We start from the raw sequence: 25,150 nt of genomic DNA, 5'->3' as shown, positions 1-25,150 counted from the left end.
CGCGGTGATTTCACGCCCCGTCCAGCACCACGCGGTGATTTCACGCCCCGCCCAGCACCACGCGGTGAATTCCCACCCCGCCCCACACGGTGATTTCACGCCCCGCCCAGCACCACACGGTGATTTCCCGCCCCGCCCAACACCACACGGTGATTGCCCGCCCAGCACCACACAGTGATTTCCCGCCCCACCCAGCACAGTGATTTCCCGGCCCGCCCAGCACCACACGGTGATTTCACGCCCCGCCCAGCACCACACGGTGATTTCCCGCCCCGCCCAGCACCACGCGGTGATTTCACGCCCCGTCCAGCACCACGCGGTGATTTCACACCCCGCCCAGCACCACGCGGTGAATTCCCACCCCGCCCCACACGGTGATTTCACACCCCGCCCAGCACCACGCGGTGAATTCCCACCCCGCCCCACACGGTGATTTCACACCCCGCCCAGCACCACACGGTGATTTCCCGCCCCGCCCAACACCACACGGTGATTGCCCGCCCAGCACCACACGGTGATTTCCCGCCCCACCCAGCACGGTGATTTCCCGCCCCGCCCAGCACCACACGGTGATTTCACGCCCCGCCCAGCACCACACGGTGATTTCACGCCCCGCCCAGCACCACACGGTGATTTCACGCCCCGCCCAGCACCACACGGTGATTTCCCGCCCCGCCCAGCACCACACGGTGATTTCCCGCCCCGCCCAGCACCACACGGTGATTTCCCGCCCCGCCCAGCACCACACGGTGATTTCCCGCCCCGCCCAGCACCACACGGTGATTTCCCGCCCCGCCCAGCACCACACGGTGATTTCCCGCCCCGCCCAGCACCACACGGTGATTTCCCGCCCCGCCCAGCACCACACGGTGATTTCCCGCCCCGCCCAGCACCACACGGTGATTTCCCGCCCCGCCCAGCACCACACGGTGATTTCCCGCCCCGCCCAGCACCACACGGTGATTTCACACCCCACCCAGCACCACACGGTGATTTCCCCGCCCAGCACCACACGGTGATTTCCCCGCCCAGCACCACACGGTGATTGCCCGCCACGCCCAGCACCACACGGTGATTGCCCGCCCCGCCCAGCACCACACGGTGATTGCCCGCCCCGCCCAGCACCACACGGTGATTGCCCGCCCCGCCCAGCACCACACAGTGATTGCCCGCCCCGCCCCACACGGTGATTGCCCGCCCCGCCCAGCACCACACGGTGATTGCCCGCCCCGCCCAGCACCACACGGTGATTGCCCGCCCCGCCCAGCACCACACGGTGATTTCACACCCCGCCCAGCACCACACGGTGATTTCACACCCCGCCCAGCACCACACGGTGATTGCCCGCCCCGCCCAGCACCACACGGTGATTTCACACCCCGCCCAGCACCACACGGTGATTTCACACCCCGCCCAGCACCACACGGTGATTTCACACCCCGCCCAGCACCACGGTGATTTCACACCCCGCCCAGCACCACACGGTGATTGCCCGCCCTGCCCCGCCCCACACGGTGATTTCACACCCCGCCCAGCACCACGGTGATTTCCCAGCCCAGCCAGGCCTCGGAGATTAGGAGGAGTCAGACCCAGTGGGGACTCTGCCCCCCCTTCAGTGAGGAAGGGCAAATCAGAGGGGCCGGTCAGCCTGCCCCACACGGTCTCACCATCCCAGCTCTCACTCACTGTTGATAGTGGTGGATTCTGGCACAGGCTGTCAGTAGGGAAATTAATATTGGTGCGTCCGGGAGAGAGTGAAATCCATAGTGGGAGATTTATATAAAACAACAAAAGCAGGGAAGACTTGCATTTCTATAGCGTCTGTCACAACCACCGGACGTCCCAAAGCGCTTTACAGCCAATGAAGTACTTTTTGAAGTGTGGTCACTGTTACAATGTAGGAAAAGCGGCAGCTAATTTACACACAACAAGATCCCACAAACAGCAATGTGATAAATGACCAGATAATCTGATTTAGTGATTTTGGTTGAGTGGTAAACATTGCCCAGGACAACAGGGAGAACTCCGCTGTTCTTCTTCAAAATAGTGCCGTGGGATCTTTTACATCTATCCAAGAGAGCAGAGATGAGGCTTTGGTTTAATGTCTCATCCAAAAGACGGCACCTCCGACAGTGCAGCACTCCCTCAGTACTGCCCCTCCGACAGTGCGGCGCTCCCTCAGTACTGCCCCTCCGACAGTGCGGCGCTCCCTCAGTACTGCCCCTCCGACAGTGCGGCGCTCCCTCAGTACTGCCCCTCCGACAGTGCGGCGCTCCCTCAGCCTGGGATCTGATGCCCGATCGTTATCCAGCCTCTGAGGTCCAGACTGGGTCAGCTGCGATGCCTGCCACAGTGGAGTAGTCTGCTGAGACTCTGATGTAGAATGGCCGACTGGGTGAGGCAGACAAGGCTGCTGCACAGCTATCCCGGTCGAACAGCCCGTTGTCACACACTAGAAACAAGCGAGGTGGAGGCAGAGCAAAATCACGGACACACGGCCTTTCAAGGATTATAAATGTCTTGATTTTAATTCCACATCCGAGGTATATACAATGAAAGCTGGCAAAGCTCGTTCTTAAATTAATATGGATATAATATACATTGCTTCTCTGCGAAAACTCCCATCAGGTATAAACTCGTAGAAGGAAAGGAAACAAGAGGAAGTCAAATTAGAGCCAAATGAAACAGAAGGTCCGAGAATAACTCGGCTCTGAAATACCGAACAGTTCAAACTCCGAGGGCTCTCGTTGGGCCAGGATTGGTCCCAGCACCGAGAGGGCGAAGAGTTTTCAACAGTTTCCGCTCCCACCCACCCCATGTTATAGAATCTCTCAGCACAGGAGGCCATTCGGCCCATCGCATCTGTGCCGGCTCTTTGAAAGAACTCTCCAATTATCCCACTCCCCCGCTCTTTCCCCAGAGCCCCGCAACTTTTTACTTTTCAACTTATCCAATTCCCTTTTGAAAGTTACTATTGAATCTGCTTCCACCGCCCTTTCAGGCAGCGCATTTCAAATCACAACAACTCGCTGCGTAAAAACATTCTCCTCATCTCCCCTCTGGTTCTTTTGCCAATTATCTTAAATCAGGGTCTCCCAGTTATCAACCCTCCTGCCACTGGAAACAGTTTCTCCTTATTAAAACCCCTCCATGATTCTGATTCTGCATCTCAGCGTCTCCCCTGCCAAGCCCGGCCGGGGGGGTGGGGGAGAAGCAAGAGAGGGGGGAGCGTTTGGAGAGAGGGAGAGAGGGATCGATCGTGGGGGAAAGAAATAAACAAGTTGGACTGAATTCAAAAGCTCCTCTCAGTCTGCTGTGCTGTGATGTGCACAGACATCGATTAACACTCACCAGAAGACAGTGGTCTTGGTGGAGAGCGCGAGAGAGACCGAGCGCGAGAGAGACCGAGCGCGAGAGAGACCGAGCGCGAGAGAGACCGAGCGCGAGAGAGACCGAGAGCGAGAGAGACAGAGACACTCCCCCGTCACTGAATAAAACAACTTTCTGGAAGTAATTTGGAGTTAATTGTCAGCCATTTTAAACTGACCAATAAAGAATTTTGCTACCGTGAGAAAACTGGAACACGACAGTCTGACCCCCCTCCCCCCGTCTAGTCTGAACCCCTCCCCGTCTACAGTCTGACCCCCTCCCCCGTCTACAGTCTGACCCCCTCCCCCCGTCTAATCTGACCCCCTCCCCCCGTCTACAGTCTGACCCCCTCCCCCCGTCTACAGTCTGACCCCCTCCCTCCGTCTACAGTCTGACCCCCTCCCCCCGTCTAGATTGATCTTTAATTCCTGGAGACTCCAGGATAATCCTGGCGGGTTGGTAATCCTAGAGCAGGCTTCCCAATGGCCTGCTAGGCCGCAGTAGCTCCATGTCCAGACCACCTGAGGCGAGAGAAAAATTATAAAATATTTCACAGCGTCAAAAGATTATTACCGAGGCATCGAGTCTAATATTGCAAGTCCATGTTTGATGGAGGAAAAATGTTTATAAAAAGAAAGGTTCTTTCAACATCCAGGAGTCTGCAGTTTGGCACCGTAACAAAGACATTGTACACAATCTTCCAGAGAAACTAGAAAAAGGATCAAAGGGCTGGAGAGCAGTGAGGGCAGCCTGGCCTCATCGTTAACTCTTCTGGCTGGAACTTAACTTTTGAAATTATCGGAGCCAAACAATGAGCTGGTGCTTTAGAAACCAGCCACGGCCAAGAACCAACCCGTTAGCACCAGCTTACAGTGTTATGTGTGGCAACAGGACTGGGGCCTAGACGGACTGGGGAAAACCATAGCAACAGGACTGGGGCCTAGACGGACTGGGGAAAACCATAGCAACAGGACTGGGGCCTAGACAGACTGGGGAAAACCATAGCAACAGGACTGGGGCCTAGACGGACTGGGGAAAACCATAGCAACAGGACTGGGGCCTAGACAGACTGGGGAAAACCATAGCAACAGGACTGGGGCCTAGACGGACTGGAGAAAAACATAGCAACAGGACTGGGGCCTAGACAGACTGGAGAAAACCATAGCAACAGGACTGGGGCCTAGATGGACTGGAGAAAAACATAGCAACAGGACTGGGGCCTAGACAGACTGGAGAAAACCATAGCAACAGGACTGGGGCCTAGACGGACTGGGGGAAACCATAGCAACAGGACTGGGGCCTAGACGGACTGGAGAAAACCATAGCAACAGGACTGGGGCCTAGACGGACTGGGGAAAACCATAGCAACAGGACTGGGGCCTAGACGGACTGGAGAAAAACATAGCAACAGGACTGGGGCCTAGACGGACTGGGGAAAACCATAGCAACAGGACTGGGGTCTAGACGGACTGGGGAAAACCATAGCAACAGGACTGGGGCCTAGACGGACTGGAGAAAAACATAGCAACAGGACTGGGGCCTAGACGGACTGGGGAAAACCATAGCAACAGGACTGGGGTCTAGACGGACTGGGGAAAACCAAAGCAACAGGGCTGGGGCCTAGACGGACTGGAGAAAACCATAGCAACAGGACTGGGGCCTAGACAGACTGGGGAAAACCAGTGCAGGCAGTGACACTGAGTCACAGGAAAGTTCCAGGTTCCACCTCCGCCTACGGCAAGTTAGCCGATCCGAGCAGAGATGTGTTGAAGGTTCCAAAAGGGGTTTCGGTGTCCGTGTACGAGGGGGGGCGGCCAGAAATACTGGCGAGAGTGCGCAGGTGTGCGAGGGGACAGAGCAGTGCTCCAGTACGAAGCGCCCATGACCGAATGTCCTGCTCACACTCGCTGCCTGGCGTCACACGGTGAACAGCGATCTGGGCCAGGGGTCAGACAGTGCTCAGGAATCACCTCGAAAAACAGGATTGTGCGGGCGGAGAAAGATTTTATACAAAAGCAAAAATAAAAACCTTCACCCTGCCTGTAGAAAGGTCCTGGGAACATTTAGTCAACCCTCTGAGCTAACTTACTGAGGTGTAATATATAAAGGTCATTCAGAAAGACTGTTATACACTCCGCAATCCCAATTTAAAATACTGAGCATTAGAAATTTACAGAGAAATATTTTATTTGCACTGTTAGAAAATGTGATTTTCTGTGTGAGTTTTTTGTTTTAGAAGAGACGACATTGATAAATTGACTGATTTGTTTGACACAGTTCTGTGGGGATCGTGACCCGCTCTTGTTGATCTGTGTTGTGGTTTTGATGGGAGTTGAGGGGTTTGTTAGATGTAATAATTCGGAGGGCAGTTAAGAGTCAACTACGTTGGTGAGAGACTGGAGTCACGTATAGGCCAGACCGGGTAAGGACGTGCAGATTTCCTTCCCTAAAGGACATTAGTGAACCAGTTGGGTTGTTACGACAATCCGACAGCCTCACGGTCACTTTTACTGGTACCAGCTTTTTATTTCCAGATATTTTTTAATTCTCAAACTGGCCACGGTGGGATGTGAACTCACTTTCCCTGGATTGTCAGTCCAGTAACAGAACCATTACGCTCGCCCTACCCAGAGTCTAAGTAACAACACAACAGGGTGGGGAGAAGCTGAAGAGAGAAAGTTTAGTGATAGGAACTGGATCCTTTGTTTATGTGAAAAGAATCGAAACACCCTCTTGGCAAAGGTTAAAATCAAAACTTAAAAAAAAAAACGGATTTGTTTTCATTCCAAGCTGTTGGTCAGTCGGCCCAATGCCCTGTCCGAGAGTCTCTCCCACTCCTCCGCGCTCGCCACCTTTAGGCTAGGAGCCCGAGTCGAGTCACCTTCGCCGAGAGGAATGAGTGGATGATGAAAACGATGGTTTTGGGGCAGGACTGCAGATTGAGTTGCTGCAACAGAGAAAGTTTCCAGTTACTGAGTTCTTTGCGCTGTTGCCCCACTGGGCAATAAAAACAGGACACCGAGATCGCTTGGTCTCAGCAACTTGAGATGTTTACCATCTCACTGAGCAGAGAGATTGAAGCTTTCCGTGCGAGCCTCCCAAAGACTGAGTAGGACCTCGGGCAGCTCACCAAAAAGCTTCATCTCCAGCGATCGGCAACAGTCATCGTCTCGCGATCAGTAACGGTTTCTTCAACAATCGTATTGCTTCAAGAGATGATCTTCCCTTTAATCTCCCGTGAGAGGATTCTGCTAAATAACTCCCCCCCCACCCCAAAGATTATCCTTGAGGCATCTATGCAACTTGGATATAGCTCTGCAAAGATTCTCCCTGAAAGAAAGACTTGCATTTCTATAGCGCCTTTCACAACCTCAACATTTACAGCCAATTAAGTACTTTTTGAAGTGTAGTCACTGTTGTAATGTAGGAAACGCGGCAGCCAATTTGCGCACAGCAAGCTCCCACAAACAGCAATGTGGCAACTGACCAGATAATCTGTTTTGGTGATGTTGGTTCAGGGATAAATATTGGCCCCAGGACACCGGGGAGAATTCTCCTTTAAAATGGTGGCCGTGGGATCTTCCACCCGAGAGGGTTTAACTTCTAATCTGAAAGACTGCCACTCAGACAGTGCGGCGCTCCCTCAGTACTACCCCCTCCGACAGTGCAGCGCTCCCTCAGTACTGCCCCTCCGACAGTGGGGCACTCCCTCAGTACTGCCCCTCCGACAGTGCGGCACTCCCTCAGTACTGCCCCCTCCGACAGTGCAGCGCTCCCTCAGTACTGCCTCCTCCGACAGTGCAGCGCTCCCTCAGTACTGCACTGAGAGTGTCAGCCTGGATTACATGCTCTGTAATGTTCAATACTGGCTTGCTAGGCCAGCAGAGGGACAAGGGCAGCAGGCGCTGGGAACACCACCACCTCCAAGTTCCCCTCCAAGTCACACACCATCCTGACTTGGAAATTTATCGCTGTTCCTTCATCGTCGCTGGGTCAAAATCCTGGAACTCCCTCCCTAACAGCACTGTGGGAGCACCTTCACCACACGGACTGCAGCGGTTCAAGAAGGCGGCTCACCACCACCTTCTCAAGGACAGTTAGAGATGGGCAATAAATGCTGGACTCGCCAGTGACGCCCACATCCCAATAATTAATAACTAAATTTTTTTTTAATGTTAAGAGTCAACCATGTTAGTCTGGGGACTGGAGTCACATATAGGCCAGACCGGGTAAGGACGGCAGATTTCCTTCCCTAAGGAGCATTAGTGAACCCGTTGGGTTTTTACAACAATCCGACAGCTTCATGGTCACTTTTACTTATCACAGGTTTTTATTCCCAGATCTTTTGTCAAACTGAATTCAGATTCTTAAACTGCCCTGGTGGGATTTGAACTCGCGTTCCCGGGATTATTAGTCCAGTAACAGCACCACTTACACTAAACCGTATCCCACCTTCCGTGTCATGGATTCTATGTCGAACAAAGCCCGACCAAAGTACTCACAATCTCCCCTTCAGGTCCCCCAAAGTCCAGGTACATCACTTTGACGCCATCGTCTGAAGACATGCGAAGTTTCTCGAAGGGTTGGTTGAGGAGGACCTTGGGTCTGCCCCCATCGGGGCTCTCCTGGTAGATGCTGAATCCCTTTTCCAGGTGGACAGCCAGTTTGCATTCCTGACCATTCCAGGTACACGCTGAAACACAAGAGTGGGCAGCGCAGGGAACGTTAGACCCTCTCTTCCATCAAGCTATTGAGATTTTCCGAGAGACATGCCGAGACATTATTTCTCTCAGTCTTCGGTCTGGAGGGGCAAGAGACAGCGGGGAGAGGGGAGGGGGGGGGTTTATTGTCCCTTCAAAGATTCTTAGCAAACACCTGGTACTTCTGCCCTATTCTCCAATCTGAGATGTGGTAATTTTATTAAATGACCTTTGTGTCAATTTGTTGCAAGTTGGAAGGGATCGCGACCCCGAAACATCCTGGTCTGTAAATCAGCCGGTAGGTCCCAGTCATCACTGAACGGCATCAAACGGACACACAACAACAGGTCTTTAAAGTAATGAAATGTACAGATAAAAGAGGAAGAAAGCGAGATCTTTAACGTAGCATTGACTGTAGGACTAGAGGACGCAAGATTCTCAAACTTCAAACCAGGTTCGACAAATGACTTCTCCCCACAGCCTGGTGGACATGTTCAGAGTGCTGGGGGAGCGAGAGGCCAGTGCAGGGAAATAGGGAGCCGGGTCAGCATTCCGGGTTAGAGAGACATTAACAGCGCTGATTGTTACTTTACTTTTCGGTATGATAGGAGCTCAAAACTAGGGGGGCGAGGGGGGAGTACAGGGGGAGAGTCCAATATAGAATAATCGCATGTGGACCGGGGCTGAGGGAGGAGTGGTTTTGTGAAGTTAATTATCTACCCACCGGGAGGGGGGGTAAGAGGAGGGTGAGGGCGAGGAGGGGCGGACAGGGAGGGGGCAGCAAGGAGACCTGGCCCGGGAATCTCAATGCAAGAGGAAAGATTTCTCACCTGTGACGACCTCCTGAATCAGCTCGGCCGCGCTGTGACACCCGTCGACCAGCAGCCGCGTCCACGTGGACAAGTCGAGGTGGATTTCCGCGGAAAAGAGGCGAGTCTCCACTCCGTGCCGAGTGCCAGCTCGGAGGACGAAGGACAGGTCCGTGTCTGCCAACAACGACCCTTTGGCGGGGCCGGAGTGAACCAGCCTGAAACATGGAACATGGACCTCATTAACCCCTCCATCCATCAATGGCCAGCCCGAGCCTCACCCACCCCGGAGCTGACTCCGGCCGCTATTGCCTGCCTTCCAAGGCAACAACACTGAACGCAAACACAATAGAAATGCATAGAATATAAGAGCAGGGAGGTTATGATGGAGCTGTACAAAACGCTAGTTAGGCCACAGCTGGAGTACTGTGTGCAGTTCTGGTCGCCACACTATAGGAAGGATGTGATTGCATTAGAGAGGGTGCAGAGGAGATTCACCAGGATGTTACCCGGGCTAGAGCGCTTCAGCTATGAAGAGACTGGACAGGCTGGGGTTGTTTTCCTTAGAGCAGAGAAGGCTGAGGGGGGGGACCTGATTGAGGTGTACAAAATTGAGGGGCATAGATAGGGTAGATAGAAAGGAACGTTTCCCCTTAGTAGAGGGGTCAATAACCAGGGGGCATAGATTCAAGGTAAGGGGCAGGAGGTTTAGAGAGGATTTGAGGAAAAACTTTTTCCCCCAGAGGGTGGTTGGAATCTGGAACTCACTGCCTGAAAGGGTGGTAGAGGCAGGAACCCTCACAACATTCAAGAAGCATTTAGATGAGCAGTTGAAACGTCATAGCATACAAGGCTACGGACCAAGTGCTGGAAAATGGGATTAGAATAGACAGGGCTTGATGGCCGGCGCGGACACGATGAGCCGAAGGGCCTCTTTCTGTGCTGTATAACTCTATGACAAACATGTGCGGCTGAGGGAGCATGCGCTACGGAGCCGGGATGGCTGGTGTTTTGAGCTCCATCGAGTGGGGAGGTACTGACCAGATTATCCAATGACAGGAGGGGAAATCAGACAGAAGAGAGCCACTCCTGGCCAGATCCTGGGACCTATCTAGTCACCAAGGAACCTTGGTGTCACATTTGACCCCGAGATAAGATTCCAACCCCATGTCCTCTCCATCACCAAGACCGCCTACTTCCACCCCCGTAACATCGCCCGTCTCCGCCCCGCCTCAGCTCATCCGCTGCTGAAACCCTCATCCAGGCCTTTGTTACCTCCAGACTCGACTATTCCAACACACTCCTGACCAGCCTCCCATCTTCCACTCTCCGTAAACTTCAGCTCATCCAAACCTCGGCTGCCCGTGTCCCAACTCGCAGAGTCCGTTCACCCATCGCCCCCTGTGCTCGCTGCCCCGTGTCCTAACTCACACCCAGTCCCGTTCACCCATCACCCCCTGTGCTCACTGACCCGTGTCCTAACTCACACCCAGTCCCGTTCACCCATCACCCCCTGTGCTCACTGACCCGTGTACTAACTCACACCCAGTCCCGTTCACCCCTCACCCCTGTGCTCACTGCCCCGTGTCCTAACTCACACCCAGTCCCGTTCACCCATCACCCCCTGTGCTCACTGCCCCGTGTCCTAACTCACACCCAGTCCCGTTCACCCATCACCCCGTGCTCACTGCCCCGTGTCCTAACTCACACCCAGTCCCGTTCACCCGTCACCCACTGTGCTCACTGCCCCGTGCCCTAACTCACACCCAGTCCCGTTCACCCATCACCCCCTGTGCTCACTGCCCCGTGTCCTAACTCACACCCAGTCCCGTTCAACCATCACCCCGTGCTCACTGCCCCGTGCCCTAACTCACACCCAGTCCCGTTCACCCACCCCGTGCTCGCTGCCCCGTGTCCTAACTCACACCCAGTCCCGTTCACCCACCCTGTGCTCACTGCCCCGTGTCCTAACTCACACCCAGTCCCGTTCACCCACCCCCTGTGCTCGCTGCCCCGTGTCCTAACTCACACCCAGTCCCGTTCACCCACCCCGTGCTCGCTGCCCCGTGTCCTAACTCACACCCAGTCCCGTACACCCATCACCCCCTGTGCTCACTGCCCCGTGTCCTAACTCACACCCAGTCCTGTTCACCCATCACCCCCTGTGCTCACTGCCCCGTGTCCTAACTCGCAACCAGTCCCGTTCACCCATCACCCCCTGTGCTCACTGCCCCGTGTCCTAACTCACACCCAGTCCCGTTCACCCATCACCCCGTGCTCACCGCCCCGTGTCCTAACTCACACCCAGTCCCGTTCACCCATCACCCCGTGCTCACCGCCCCGTGTCCTGACTCGCACCAAGTCCCGTTCACCCATCACCCCGTGCTCACTGCCCCGTGTCCTAACTCGCACCCAGTCCCGTTCACCCATCACCCCCTGTGCTCACTGCCCCGTGTCCTAACTCACACCCAGTCCCGTTCACCCATCACCCCGTGCTCACTGCCCCATGTCCTAACTCACACCCAGTCCCGTTCACCCATCACCCCGTGCTCACTGCCCCGTGTCCTAACTCACACCCAGTCCCGTTCGCCCATCGCCCCCTGTGCTCACTGCCCCGTGTCCTAACTCACACCCAGTCCCGTTCACCCATCACCCCCTGTGCTCACTGCCCCGTGTCCTAACTCACACCCAGTCCCGTTCACCCATCACCCCCCGTGCTCACTGCCCCGTGTCCTAACTCACACCCAGTCCCATTCACCCATCACCCCCTGTGCTCACTGCCCCGTGTCCTAACTCACACCCAGTCCCATTCACCCATCACCCCCTGTGCTCGCTGACCTACAATGGCTCCCGGTCCGGCAACGCCTCAAATTTAAAATTCTAATCCCGGTTTTCAAATCCCTCCATGGCCTCCTCGCCCCCCTCCCCATCTCTGTAACCTCCTCCAGCCCCACAACCCACCGAGATCTCTTCAATCCTCCAATTCTGGCCTCCTGCCCATCCCTGATTTTAATCGCTCCACCATTGGCGGCCGTGCCTTCAGCTGCCTGGGCCCTGAGCTCTGGAATTCCCCCCCTAAACCTCTCTACCTCTCTCTCCTCCTTTAAGATGCTCCTTAAAACCGACCTCTTTGACCAAGCTTTTGGTCACCTGCCCTAATATCTCAGTATGCGGCTCGGTGTCAAATGTTGTTTGATAATCGCTCCTGTGCAGCGCCTTGGGACGTTTTACTACGTTAAAGGCGCTATATAAATGCAAGTTGTTGTTGGGAGCAATGTTCCCTCTAATTTTTTCCCTGCAAGGGCCCTTTAAATTTGCTGCGCGGCCCCACGTTCGCGGGCGACTCGTCCAGCGGTGGCGCTCCTCAGCAGCCTGCGCGGGACCTCGTGATTGGTGCATGGCCGCGTGGCCCTGGACCTTAGGGGGAAACTCTGGTTGGCAGATTATCTGACCAATTAGCCGCTAGGATAAGGCAGAGCTCGACAGCGCCCCCAGTGGGTCTGCTCTGATGGTCTCTCTCTTCCCTTCACACTTACAGGAATCTTTAGCTCATCACCTCCCTGTTACCCCATGGCTGGGATCAGTCACTCCAAGCCTGACCGCACAGAAGGAGGCCATTCGGCCCATTGTGTCGGTGCTACAGCAATCCAAAACTAATCCCACTGCCCCGTTGTTTCCTCAGTCTGGCATCTTCCTCTGCTTCAAATATTTACCCACTTTTCCCTTAGAAGGTGCAGTGCTCTCTGCCTCAACCCCTCCCTCCCTGTGGCAAAACACTCCCTGCTCCAACAACCCTCTGAGTAAAGACATTTTGAGCTACAGGAAACTCTCGATTTACCAACCGGAAATCTCTGTTAACCGGCAAAATTCAGGAGTAGGTTCAGGTAAGTTTTACTTCATATTAGTGGCCGTTCCTGGATCTGTGGCTGCGTAACCGGGGTTCCTGCACTTGTTGCTAAGCAACAGGGACGCTTGGTCTGTGGCCGGGCTTCTTGCACCTGTTGCTAAGCAACAGGGAAGCCTGGATTTGTTGCTGTGTACGGCGCTCTCGTACCTTTTAACTATACCTCTCTGTAATCCGGACTTTTTGATAAACCGGCACCACGCCGGTCCCGGATAAAAGAGAGTTTCCTGTATTTTGCTATAAAAACCCAACTGGTTCACTAATGTCCTTTAGGGAAGGAAACCTGCCGTCCTTACCCGGTCTGGGCCTACATGTGACTCCAGTCCCACACCAACAGGGTTGACTCTAATCTGCCCTCTGAAGTGGCCGAGCGAGACACTCAGTTGCATCACCTGGGCTGCCAGCACCACCTTCTCAAGGGGTAACTAGGGATGGGCAAAAAATGCCTTTTCACTCTCACCAAACCTCTGCCCTACCTCTGGTTTGGAGAATTAAAAAGCTTTGGAGATACAAACCGCGGCCAGCAGGAGGCAGTGCTAGTCCTGACCTGGTTGCGATGAGCGGGTGTCTGGAGTTGGGGCTGTTCAGACTGTCCCGAGTCTGCGGTAAACTGCTGTACAGCAGGAGGTCCTTCTCCGTGAGAATGGCCAGAACGGGTTTCTCCACATCATTGGACACCTGCAACCGAGAAACAGTAACGGTTAGAAACAGCGCGTGTTAATTACACGGCGGGAGCCCCGGGCCGGCCCCGGGGGGGGGGGGGGGAACGGGAGCCCCGGGCTGGCCCCCAGGGCGAGACGGGAGCCCCGGGCCGGCCCCCGGGGGGAGACAGGAGCCCCGGGCCGGCCCCCAGGGGGGGGGGGGAGACGGGTGCCCCGGGCCGGCCCCCGGGGGGGGGGGGGGGAGACGGGAGCCCCGGGCCGGCCCCCGGGGGGGAGACGGGAGCCCCGGGCCGGCCCCTGGGGGGGGGGGAGACGGGAGCCCCGGGCCGGCCCCCGGGGGGGAGATGGGAGTCCCGGGCCGGCCCCCGGGGGGGAGACGGGAGCCCCGGGCCGGCCCCCGGGGGGGGGGGAGACGGGAGATCCAGCTCGTGTGCGGTGGGTGTGGGTGAACACCGCAGCCTCATCATATGGGCTGTGGGAGTCCATAAACCCCTCCCCCTGTATAGGACTGACCCCCCCCACCATCGGCTGGACTAAAGGTGGTCCCGACCGTGGAAGGTGCGGTCACGTCGCGGCCTGTCCGACTGTTAATCAGCCCGTGAGCTGGCCACTGCTTCGCGCTGTTCCCCGAGGGGAGAGAGCGAAGATACGGAAACAACTGATGCTGGAGGTGTGGGTTACATGGCACCCATTCCAGCTTGTGTGACAAACACACTCATTCCATGATCCGGAGATTCCAATCCAGGTTTTGCATCAGATGGTGATTGGAATGGGAGGGAGGGCAGAGTGGTCAGTGAGCGAGCAGCACAAGGCCGAGGGGCTCACACAACCTTCGCCAGCTGTGCTTAAACAGAAAGATATTCAGAAGAAGCTGGCAAATTCTCCTCGTGTAACGAGGTCTGATTCGGGCCTCAGATTCCTTTATTAGGATATACAAAAATAGAAACACCACATGCATTAAATAGCCCAGAAACCTGCCCAAAAATATATCCAAACATACAAGTATTCCTCGCCCATCATTGTTAATCTCACAGAAACTCGTCAAAACACTTTGCTTACAGTGAAATGTGAGACTGCCAAGTACGGCAGCCGGGCACGGTGGCCGCGCGCTCAGGGGCCGGACGGGCTGGGGGCTGCGCGCTCCGGGGTGCCGGGCGCTCCGGGGGGGCCGGGCGCTCCGGGCCGTACGGGCTTGTATTTATATAGCACCTTTAACGTAATAAAACATCCCAAGACGCTTCACAGGAGCGATTATCCAACAACATTAGACACCGAATCACATAAGGAGATATTAAGGCAGGTGAGCAAAAGCTCGGTCAAAGAGGTCGGTTTTAAGGAGGGTCTTACAACAGGAGAGAGAATTCCTGAGCTCGGGGCCTCGGCGGCTGAAGGCACGGCCGTCAATGGTGGAATGATGGGAATCGAGGATACGCAAGAGGCCAGATGTGGCTCGGTGTGAAATGTTGTTTGATAATCGCTCCTGTGAAACGCCTTGGGACGTTTTACCGCGATACAGGTGCTGTATAAATACAAGTTGTTGCTGTTGACTGTAACTGACGCGCGATGACTTTTTTTTTTAAACTTAAAAAGATTTGACAAACTCTTTATCCTGAAGACACAAGAGAGACTGGAGATGGAAGAGAAGTCACCTGCTCCGTCAGCCAACCCACGTGTTTAACTTCTTTACACCCAGCTATCCCAGCACTGCCCGCCAGGGCTCGCATCTCGGCCTTGACTTTGGGCAGGAGAGCGTTGGCATTACCGTGAAGGGCACTGAACCAGGACTGAGCGGTGGCACCATCCTTCACCCGCAGAGAGACTGAGGACTGCCCGTCCGCAGAGGAGAGGTCAATGTACCTGAACGAGGAAAGGGGAGAGACACGGACGGAGAGAGAGAAGATTATTCACACAGTAGAGCCCAGAAACTGTGAATCTCCAAATGAAGAATTCACCTCTCACTCAGACAGTTAATCAGTGTACGGTAATATAAATTTAATGACACACTCCCGGGGACCCCCTGTAAATACCGACACACTCCCGGGGACCCCCTGTAAATACCGACACACTCCCGGGGGCCCCCTGTAAATACCGACCCACTCCCGGGGGCCCCCTGTAAATACCGACACACTCCCGGGGGCCCCCTGTAAATACCGACACACTCCCGGGGGCCCCCTGTAAATACCGACACACTCCCGGGGGCCCCCTGTAAATACCGACACACTCCCGGGGGCCCCCTGTAATTACCGACACACTCCCGGGGCCCCCTGTAAATACCGACACACTCCCGGGGACCCCCTGTAAATACCGACACACTCCCGGGGACCCCCTGTAATTACCGACACACTCCCGGGGACCCCCTGTAAATACCGACACATAGAGGATAGGAGCAGGAGTAGGCCATTCGGCCCCTCGAGTCTGCTCCGCCATTCGATGAGATCATGGCTGATCATCCAAACTCAGTACCCCGTACCTGCCTTCTCCCCATATCCCTTGATACCTTTAGCTCTAAGAAATATATCCAACTCCTTCTTGAATATATTTAAAGACTTGGCCTCAACCGCCTTCTGTGGTAGAGAATTCCACAGGTTCACCACTCTCTGGGTGAAGAAATTCCTCCTCATCTCTGTCCTAAATGGCTTACCCCTTATCCTTAGACTATGACCCCTGGTTCTGGACTCTCCAACCATCGGGAACATTCTACCTGCATCTAGTTTCTCCAGACCTGTCAGAATTTTATAAGTTTCGATGAGATCCCCTCTCATTCTTCTAAACTCCAGCGAGTATAAGCCCAATCGACCCAATCTCTCCTCATACATCATTCCTGCCATCCCAGAAATCAGCCTTGTGAATCTTCGCTGAACTCCTTCCATGGCAAGAACATCCTTCCTCAGATAAGGCGACCAAAACTGCACACAATACTCAAGGTGTGGTCTCACCAAGGCCCTGTATAACTGCAGGACATCCTTGTTCCTGTACTCAAACCCTCTCGCTATGAAGGCCAACATACCATTTGCCTTCTTCACCGCCTGCTGCACCTGCATGCTTACCTTCAGCGACTGGTGCACAAGGACGCCCAGGTCTCGTTGCACTTCCCCTTCTCCCAATCTATTGCCATTCAGATAATAGTCTGCCTTTCTGTTTTTGACACCAAAGTGGATAACCTCGCATTTATCCACGTTATATTGCATCTGCCACGCTTCTGCTCAATCACCCAACCTGTCCAAATCATCCTGGAGTTTCTCGGTATCCTCCTCGCAGCACACACGCCCACCCAGCTTTGTGTCGTCTGCAAACTTGGAGATATTACATCTAGTTCCCTTATCTAGATCATTAATGTATATTGTGAATAGCTGGGGTCCAAGGACCGATCCCTGCGGTACCCCACTCCCAGGGACCCCCTGTAAATACTGACACACACCGGGGACCCCCTGTAAATACTGACACACTCCCGGGGACCCCCTGTAAATACTGACACACACCAGGGATCCCCTGTAAATACTGACGCACTCCCGGGGACCCCCTGTAAATACGGACACACTCCCGGGGACCCCCTGTAAATAATGACGCACTCCCGGGGACCCCCTGTAAATACTGACGCACTCCCGGGGACCCCCTGTAAATACTGATGCACTCCCGGGGACCCCCTGTAAATATTGACGCACTCCCGGGGTCCCCCTGTAAATACTGACACACTCCCGGGGACCCCCTGTAAATACTGACGCACTCCCGGGGACCCCCTGTAAATACTGACGCACTCCCGGGGTCCCCCTGTAAATACTGACCCACTCCCGGGGACCCCCATGTAAATACTGACACACTCCCGGGGACCCCCTGCAAATACTGACACACACCAGGGACCCCCTGTAAATACTGACACACTCCCGAGGACCCCCTGTAAATACTAACACACTCCCGGGGACCCCCTGTAAATACCGACACACCTTTTCCAAGAGCTGGCATAGGTAAAATGGGCCGAATGGCCTCCTTCTGAGTGGCACGACACCATGAGAGATCAGTTTACTGGCCGTGTCACGGTGGGTTGGCCTGTAGAATAGACTCCTCAGCCTCTCTGCCCCCAGTACCTACTTGACTAATTCAGCCCCCTCTCCCACCTCCGCTTATCTCTGAGCACCCCGACACTCCCAGTCTATATCAGCAGTTCCTGAACCCCTGCCTCCGTGCGGAAGCCCAGATTCCCAAGTGTTATTCCCACCATCCCCCAGCACCGCTCCGTACCGGTTTTCCAGGTCAGGGGGCCTGGTTTTCCTTCGGACGTAACACATTTTCAAGGGGATGGTCTTCTCCTGCTCCAAGTCTCCCTGCTGCGACCCTGGGGGTGAGCTCAGGGTCGCCGGTGAGTTTCCGCCACTCACTGAATCCCATCCCAGGACCGAACCCGCTGCCGTGTTCTTGAAGTATGTCGACACTTCCTTCAGGTATTTCACTAACGTTGGAAAAAGAAAATTTGCAAATCAGTAAATTTGCAAAACGTACGTCTAAAAGCTACTGGAGAGATGCAAAAAATAATAAAAATAGCTAATTGAATGTTGGCCTTTATCTCGAGGGTTGGATTACAAAGAGGAGGAAGCGATGCTTCAGTTGTACAGAGCTCTGGTCAGATCCCACCTGGAGTGACTGTGTTCAGTTCTGGGCCCCGCCCCTCAGGAAGGATATATTGGCCTCGGAGGGGGAGTAGCACAGATTCACCAGAATACCGGGGCTGAAAGGGTTAAATTACGAGGACAGGTTGCACAGACTGGGCTTGTGTTCCCTCGAGCGTAGAAGATTAAGGGATCTAATTGAGGTGTAATTAGTTGATCGGGTTGATCGAGAGAAACTATTTCCTCTGGTGGGGGGAGTCCAGAACAAGGGGGCAGAACCTTCAAATTAGAGCCAGGCCGTTCAGGGGTGATGTCAGGAAGCACTTCTTCACACAAAGGGTGGTGGAAATCTGGAACTCTCCCCCAAAGAGCTGTTGAGGCCGGGGGTCAATTGAAAATGTCAAAACTGAGATTGGTAGATATTTGTTGAGGAACAGTATTAATGGTTACGGAACCAGGGCGGGTAAATGGAGTTAAGATACAGATCAGCTGTGATCTGATTGAATGGCGGAACAGGCTGGAGGGGCTGAACGGCCTCCTCCTGTTCCTACGTTCTGGACTCATCCCCTGAAGGCCCAGCTCATGTATCTCTTCCCCGGCACCAGTCCAGACTGAATGTGTCGGGAGGCTATTTAACACCTGGAGTACGGTGCTCATTTCTGATCTCCATTTTACAAAAAGGATATAGAGGCACAGAAGAAGGTACAAACATTATTTACAGTAAAATGAAGATACCAGAATTGTGAGGTTATAACCATCAGGAAAGACTGAACAGGCTGGGGTTCTATTCTCTAGAAAAGAGAAGGCGCAGAGATCAAGATCATGAAAGGGTTTGATAGGGAAAACCCCATGTACTGTGTAACATGGAGGGCAGGTACAGCACGGGGTTAGATACAGAGTAAAGCTCCCTCTACACTTTCCCATCAAACACTCCCAGGGCAGGTACAGCACGGGGTTAGATACAGGGTAAAGCTCCTTTTATACAAAGTGTTCTCAACCTTTTTGCTTCCGAGGTCCCAATTAATATTGATCAGCACCACTTTTGGCCGAGGCTAAAGACTGACCGACTCATTTCAAGCTGGACTCTTGCAGTCCATCATTGAGCCAAGTCCGAGAGGTTAAAGGGCATTGGTTAACCCACTGCATCAAGCGCACTCTATGACAACGGTTCCCCTTTAATTCACAGCAGCACGAACAAAACACGAAGGAGTGATTTGTTTCAGCTGACAGTTTGTTTATAAGTTTGAAAATATGAACAGTTTATAAAATGGATTTTTTCTGAAGGCTCTTTAGTAAAACAAGTCACTCACTGTTCTCACTACTCCAAATAAAGCTGCTCCCTCCGTGCAAACAGCCCCAACTATTGGCAAGTGTCTCATTCAAAAGCAGGCTGTCCAGACTCGAGGAGTGAAAGAATGAAGCACTGGAGAGGAGGCTGGCTCCCTCGTTCATCTCGCTCAGCCCATCTCCCCACTCAGTGATTCAGGGACTGCTTTACTTTGTTTAGCTTCGGTCCCATCAACAATTTACACCTTGAGAGGAAGAGACGGGGAGAAAGAGCAAGAGCGAGAGGGAGCGAGGAAGGGGGAGCGAGCGAGGAAGGGGGAGCGAGCGAGGAAGGGGGAGCGAGGAAGGGGGAAGCGAGCGAGAAAGGGAGCGAGGAAGGGGGAAGCGAGCGAGAAAGGGAGCGAGGAAGGGGGAAGAGAGCGAGAAAGGGAGACAAAAAGAAAAAGAGAGCGAGGAAGGGGGAGCGAGAAAGTGAGAGAAAGACCTATAGTGTTTTCACAGCCTCAGGACGTCCCAAAGCGCTTTACAGCCAATGAAGTACTTTTGAAGTGTAGTCAGTGTTATAATGTAGGGAAAACTCTAGATATTCGACATGGTTCAGTGGCTCGCACTCTCGTCTCTGAAGGTCGTGGGTTCAAGCCTCACTCCAGGGACTTGAGCACAAAAACGGAGGCCCGTCTGCCCTGGAGTGAGTGAGGCTTGAACCCACGGCCTTCACAGGCGAGAGTGCTCCTCACCGAGCCACGGCCTTCACAGCTGAGAGTGCTCCTCACCGAGCCACGGCCTTCACAGGCGAGAGTGCTCCTCACCGAGCCATGGCCGACACCCAAGGCCAAATAGGCTGCCAACAGTTACTGTCGGGCTGGCACACAAAGATCGGCCACTGTGGCTGTGTGCCGGAATTTAGTTGGTGCCCAGCACCGGGCCAAGAGGGTGAAACCACAAGAGGTCACTGAACTACCAAAGCGTCCTGATACCACGGACCAGTGGAACCAGTCCAATCTGACAGCACCCGGCCTGCCCACCGACACGGCCCAGCTTGTAAAGGTTTCGCTGCTCACAGTTCAGGATTACACAGTTCAGCCGCTATAAAAAAAACAAAATCCTCGCAGGGGTCCAAAATGCGGATGAATTCTCGAATATCCTCACAAGCTCATTAATCATAGTCACTGGAACCCAGGATAGCGACAGAACAAGATCTGTCTCGCTTCAGAAATAAAAAGCAGCTTGGGTTTCAGGGGGAGAGAGAGAGAGAGAGAGGGGGTGAGGGGAGAGGGGAGATGGGGGAGGAGGGAGGGGGGAGAGGGGGAGAGGGGGAGAGGGGGAGAGGGGGGGAGGGAGAGGGGGGGAGGGAGAGGGGGGGAGGGAGAGGGGGGGAGGGAGAGGGGGGGAGGGAGAGGGGGGGAGGGAGAGGGGGGGAGGGAGAGGGGGGGAGGGAGAGGGGGGGAGGGAGAGGGGGGGAGGGAGAGGGGGGGAGGGAGAGGGGGGGAGGGAGAGGGGGGGAGGGAGAGGGGGGGAGGGAGAGGGGGGGAGGGAGAGGGGGGGAGGGAGAGGGGGGGAGGGAGAGGGGGGGAGGGAGAGGGGGGGAGGGAGAGGGGGGGAGGGAGAGGGGGGGAGGGAGAGGGGGGGAGGGAGAGGGGGGGAGGGAGAGGGGGGGAGGGAGAGGGGGGGAGGGAGAGGGGGGGAGGGAGAGGGGGGGAGGGAGAGGGGGGGAGGGAGAGGGGGGAGGGAGAGGGGGGGAGGGAGAAGGGGGGGAGGGAGAAGGGGGGGAGGGAGAAGGGGGGGAGGGAGAAGGGGGGGAGGGAGAAGGGGGGGAGGGAGAAGGGGGGGAGGGAGAAGGGGGGGAGGGAGAAGGGGGGGAGGGAGAAGGGGGGGAGGGAGAAGGGGGGGAGGGAGAAGGGGGGGAGGGAGAAGGGGGGGAGGGAGAAGGGGGGGAGGGAGAAGGGGGGGAGGGAGAAGGGGGGGAGGGAGAAGGGGGGGAGGGAGAAGGGGGGGAGGGAGAAGGGGGGGAGGGAGAAGGGGGGGAGGGAGAAGGGGGGGAGGGAGAAGGGGGGGAGGGAGAAGGGGGGGAGGGAGAAGGGGGGGAGGGAGAAGGGGGGGAGGGAGAAGGGGGGGAGGGAGAAGGGGGGGAGGGAGAAGGGGGGGAGGGAGAAGGGGGGGAGGGAGAAGGGGGGGAGGGAGAAGGGGGGGAGGGAGAAGGGGGAGAGGGAGAAGGGGGAGAGGGAGAAGGGGGAGAGGGAGAAGGGGGAGAGGAGGGAGGGGGGGGAGGGAGAAGGGGGGGGAGAGGAGGGAGAGGGAGAGGGGGAGAGGAGGGAGAGGGGGGGGGAGAGGGAGAGGGGGGAGGGACTGCGGGACAGACGGCATACTAAATGAGATGATTAAACACACAGACAACAAAATGAAACTGGCTATCCTAAAACTCTTCAACTTGGTTCTGAGTGTCGGTTATTTCCCTGATATCTGGAACAAAGGACTCATAACGCCCATATACAAAAGTGGGGACAAAATCGACCCAAACAACTATCGAGGCATCTGCGTAAACAGTAACCTGGGGAAGGTATTCTGTAGCATCATAAACAAAAGACTTATAAACTTCCTTGAGGAGCACAATGTCTTGAGTAAAAGCCAAATTGGATTCCTGCCAAACTATAGAACATCCGATCATATCTTCACCCTACAGACCCTAATTGACAAACACGTTCACCATAACAAAAGCAAAATCTACGCATGCTTTGTAGATTTCCAGAAGGCTTTCGACTCCATCTGGCATGACGGTTTATTCCTGAAACTTATCGAAAGTGGGGTAGGAGGGAAAACATATGATGTAATTAAATCAATGTATACAAACAACAAATGTGCAGTTAAAATTGGAGACAAACAAACAAAATACTTCCCACAGGGGCGGGGGGTGACGCAGGGCTCGCCAATCTCACCGACACTCTTTAATATTTACATAAATGGATTGGCAAAACTACTTGAACAATCTACAGCACCCGGCCTCACCCTATATGAATCCAAGGTTAAATTCCTCCTCTATGCAGACGACCTGGTTCTGCTGTCACCTACTAAAGAGGGGCTACAGCAAAACCTGGACCTGCTGGAGTCGTACTGCCAGACTTGGGCCCTGACAATAAATCCCCAAAAAACCAAAGTCCTTGTGTTCCAGCAAAGATCCAAACATCAGGGACCCAAAATAAATTTCACAGTAGGAACAACCAAAATTGAACAAACCACTAACTACACATACTTGGGCTTAAAATCAGTTCTACGGGAAACTTCAAACTGGCTGTGAATGAACTGAAAGAGAAAGCAAGAAGGGCTTTCTATGCCATCAAAAAATCAATCCAAATAGAAATCCCAATTAGCATTTGGCTCAAAATTTTCAAATCAGTAATTGAACCAATTGCACTCTATGGCAGTGAGGTATGGGGACCGCTAACTCAACAAGAATTTGCAAAATGGGACAAACACCCAATTGAGATCCTACATGCAGAATTCTGTAAAAGTATCCTCCGGACTCAAAGGAAAACAGTAAACAATGCATGCAGGGCGGAACTAGGCCAATATCCATTAATAATCACTATCCAAAAAAGAGCCACCAAATTTTGGAATCACCTACAAATGAGCAATCCCCAATGCTATCACTATGACGCCCTGAAATGCCAAGAGCTGACCATAAAGAAGAATACCCTCAGTCAACTAGTCCTGGGACTCAGTGAAGTAACTACTAACAATAACCAGCCCCAGGACAGTGACAGGGTAACACAAAGAATTCGACCCAACACAATCGTCGCTAAGCAAAAGGAAAAATATCTGACATATTGGGCAGAAACAACAAAAACCCAAAGCAAACTCAATTGCTACTTGGCCCTAAACAGACAATACAACATAGCTGATTACCTGACCATGGTAAAGGATAACAAACTGAGAAGAACCTTGACAAGGTACAGACTTAGCGAACATAGCCTAGCGATCGAAAAAGGCAGACACAGGCAGACCAGGCTGCCAAGAGAAGACAGGATATGCTCTCACTGCAGTCAGGGAGTAGTGGAGACAGAGATGCACTTCCTCACAGCCTGTGGAAAATATCAGGACATCAGGGAGAATTTCTGCCAAAAATTCTCACAAATATGCCCTGATTTCAGAAATCTGAATGACAACCAAAAACTCCCATTCCTACTGGGAGAGGAGAGAAGCTGTATAACACTGGCGGCACACTATGTTACAGCTTGCCATGAACAGAGGGACAACCAGTAAACTAAGAAATGAATATATATAAACAATGCGAATGTATATTTATACACTCAGGGATATACCTGTTTATACACTGTATGAATAGAACTGCGTTTATGTGCTCAACCATAAATGTATTTTGATGCTTTGGCAACATAAGATGTAACTTATCATGCCAATAAAGCGATGTGAATTGTGAATTGAGAGGGGGGGAGGGAGAGGGGGGGAGGGAGAGGGGGGGAGGGAGGGAGGGAGAGGGGGGGAGGGAGAGGGGGGGAGAGAGAGGGGGGGAGAGAGAGGGGGGGAGAGAGGGGGGGGAGAGAGGGGGGGGAGAGAGAGGGGGGAGAGAGGGGGGGGGAGAGAGGGGGGGAGGGAGGGGGAGAGGAGGGAAAGGGGGGGAGGAGGGAAAGGGGGGGAGGGAGAGAGGTGGGGAGAGGGGGGGAGAGAGGGCGGGGGGGGAGAGGGGGGGGAGAGAGGGGGGGGGAGAGAGGGGGGGGGGAGAGAGGGGGGGGGAGAGAGGGGGGGGGAGAGAGGGGGGGGGGAGAGAGGGGGGGGGAGAGAGGGGGGGGGAGAGAGGGGGGGGGAGAGAGGGGGGGGAAGGGGGGGGGGAAGGGGGGGGGGAAAGAGGGGGGGAAGAGAGGGTGGAGAGAGGGGGGGGAAGGGGGGGGGAAAGGGGGGGGGGAAAGGGGGGGGAAGAGGGGGGGGAAGAGGGGGGGGGAAGAGGGGGGGGGAAGAGGGGGGGGGGGGAAGAGGGGGGGGGGGAAGAGGGGGGGGGGGAAGAGGGGGGGGGGAAGAGGGGGGGGGGGAAGAGGGGGGGGGGAAGAGGGGGGGGGGGAAGAGGGGGGGGGTTAAGAGGGGGGGGGGGAAGAGGGGGGAAAGAGGGGGGGGAAAGAGGGGGGGGAAAGAGGGGGGGAAAGAGGGGGGGAAAGAGGGGGGGGAAAGAGGGGGGGGAAAGAGGGGGGGAAAGAGGGGGGGGAAAGAGGGGGGGAAAGAGGGGGGGAAAGAGGGGGGGAAAGAGGGGGGGAAAGAGGGGGGGAAAGAGGGGGGGGAAAGAGGGGGGGGAAAGAGGGGGGGGAAAGAGGGGGGGGAAAGAGGGGGGGGAAAGAGGGGGGGGAAAGAGGGGGGGGAAAGAGGGGGGGGAAAGAGGGGGGGAAGAGGGGGGGAAGAGGGGGGGGGGAAGAGGGGGGGGGGAAGAGGGGGGGGGGGAAGAGGGGGGGGGGGAAGAGGGGGGGGGGAAGAGGGGGGGGGAAGAGGGGGGGGGAAGAGGGGGGGGGGAAGAGGGGGGGGGGGAAGAGGGGGGGGGGAAGAGGGGGGGGGGAAGAGGGGGGGGGGAAGAGGGGGGGGGGAAGGGGGGGGGGGGGAAGAGGGGGGGGGGAAGAGGGGGGGGGGGAAGAGGGGGGGGAAGAGGGGGGGGGGAAGAGGGGGGGGGGAAGAGGGGGGGGGGAAGAGGGGGGGGGGAAGAGGGGGGGGGGAAGAGGGGGGGGGGGAAGAGGGGGGGGGGGAAGAGGGGGGGGGAAGAGGGGGGGGGGGGGAAGAGGGGGGGGAAGAGGGGGGGGGGAAGAGGGGGGGGGGGAAGAGGGGGGGG

The 25,150-nt window shown here is 55.3% G+C and overlaps 1 protein-coding gene across 1 annotated transcript in view; it reads right to left on the bottom strand.

Annotated features, from left to right (window-relative positions):
- Positions 1–2,500: 2,500 nt before the first annotated feature.
- The window catches only part of snta1 (syntrophin, alpha 1), a 46,958-nt gene continuing 24,308 nt past the window's right edge, over positions 2,501–25,150 (bottom strand). Inside the window, exons 2-7 of the mRNA XM_086005919.1 lie at positions 17,681–17,888; positions 15,094–15,301; positions 13,330–13,460; positions 8,900–9,096; positions 7,872–8,062; positions 2,501–6,316 (exon numbers count right to left, since the gene is read on the bottom strand). Coding sequence (XP_085862045.1) covers positions 6,224–6,316; positions 7,872–8,062; positions 8,900–9,096; positions 13,330–13,460; positions 15,094–15,301; positions 17,681–17,888 — 1,028 coding nt within the window. The 3' untranslated portion in view covers positions 2,501–6,223. The remainder of the gene's footprint in view (positions 6,317–7,871; positions 8,063–8,899; positions 9,097–13,329; positions 13,461–15,093; positions 15,302–17,680; positions 17,889–25,150) is intronic.

Source organism: Somniosus microcephalus, chromosome 13 (genome assembly GCF_052327205.1).
Source record: "Somniosus microcephalus isolate GS21.2 chromosome 13, FLI_Smic_1.0, whole genome shotgun sequence".
In the NCBI taxonomy this organism is placed as follows: Eukaryota; Metazoa; Chordata; class Chondrichthyes; order Squaliformes; family Somniosidae; genus Somniosus; species Somniosus microcephalus.
The sequence above is the reverse complement of the archived record's forward strand: the minus strand, read 5'-3'. Positions and strand labels throughout refer to the sequence as shown.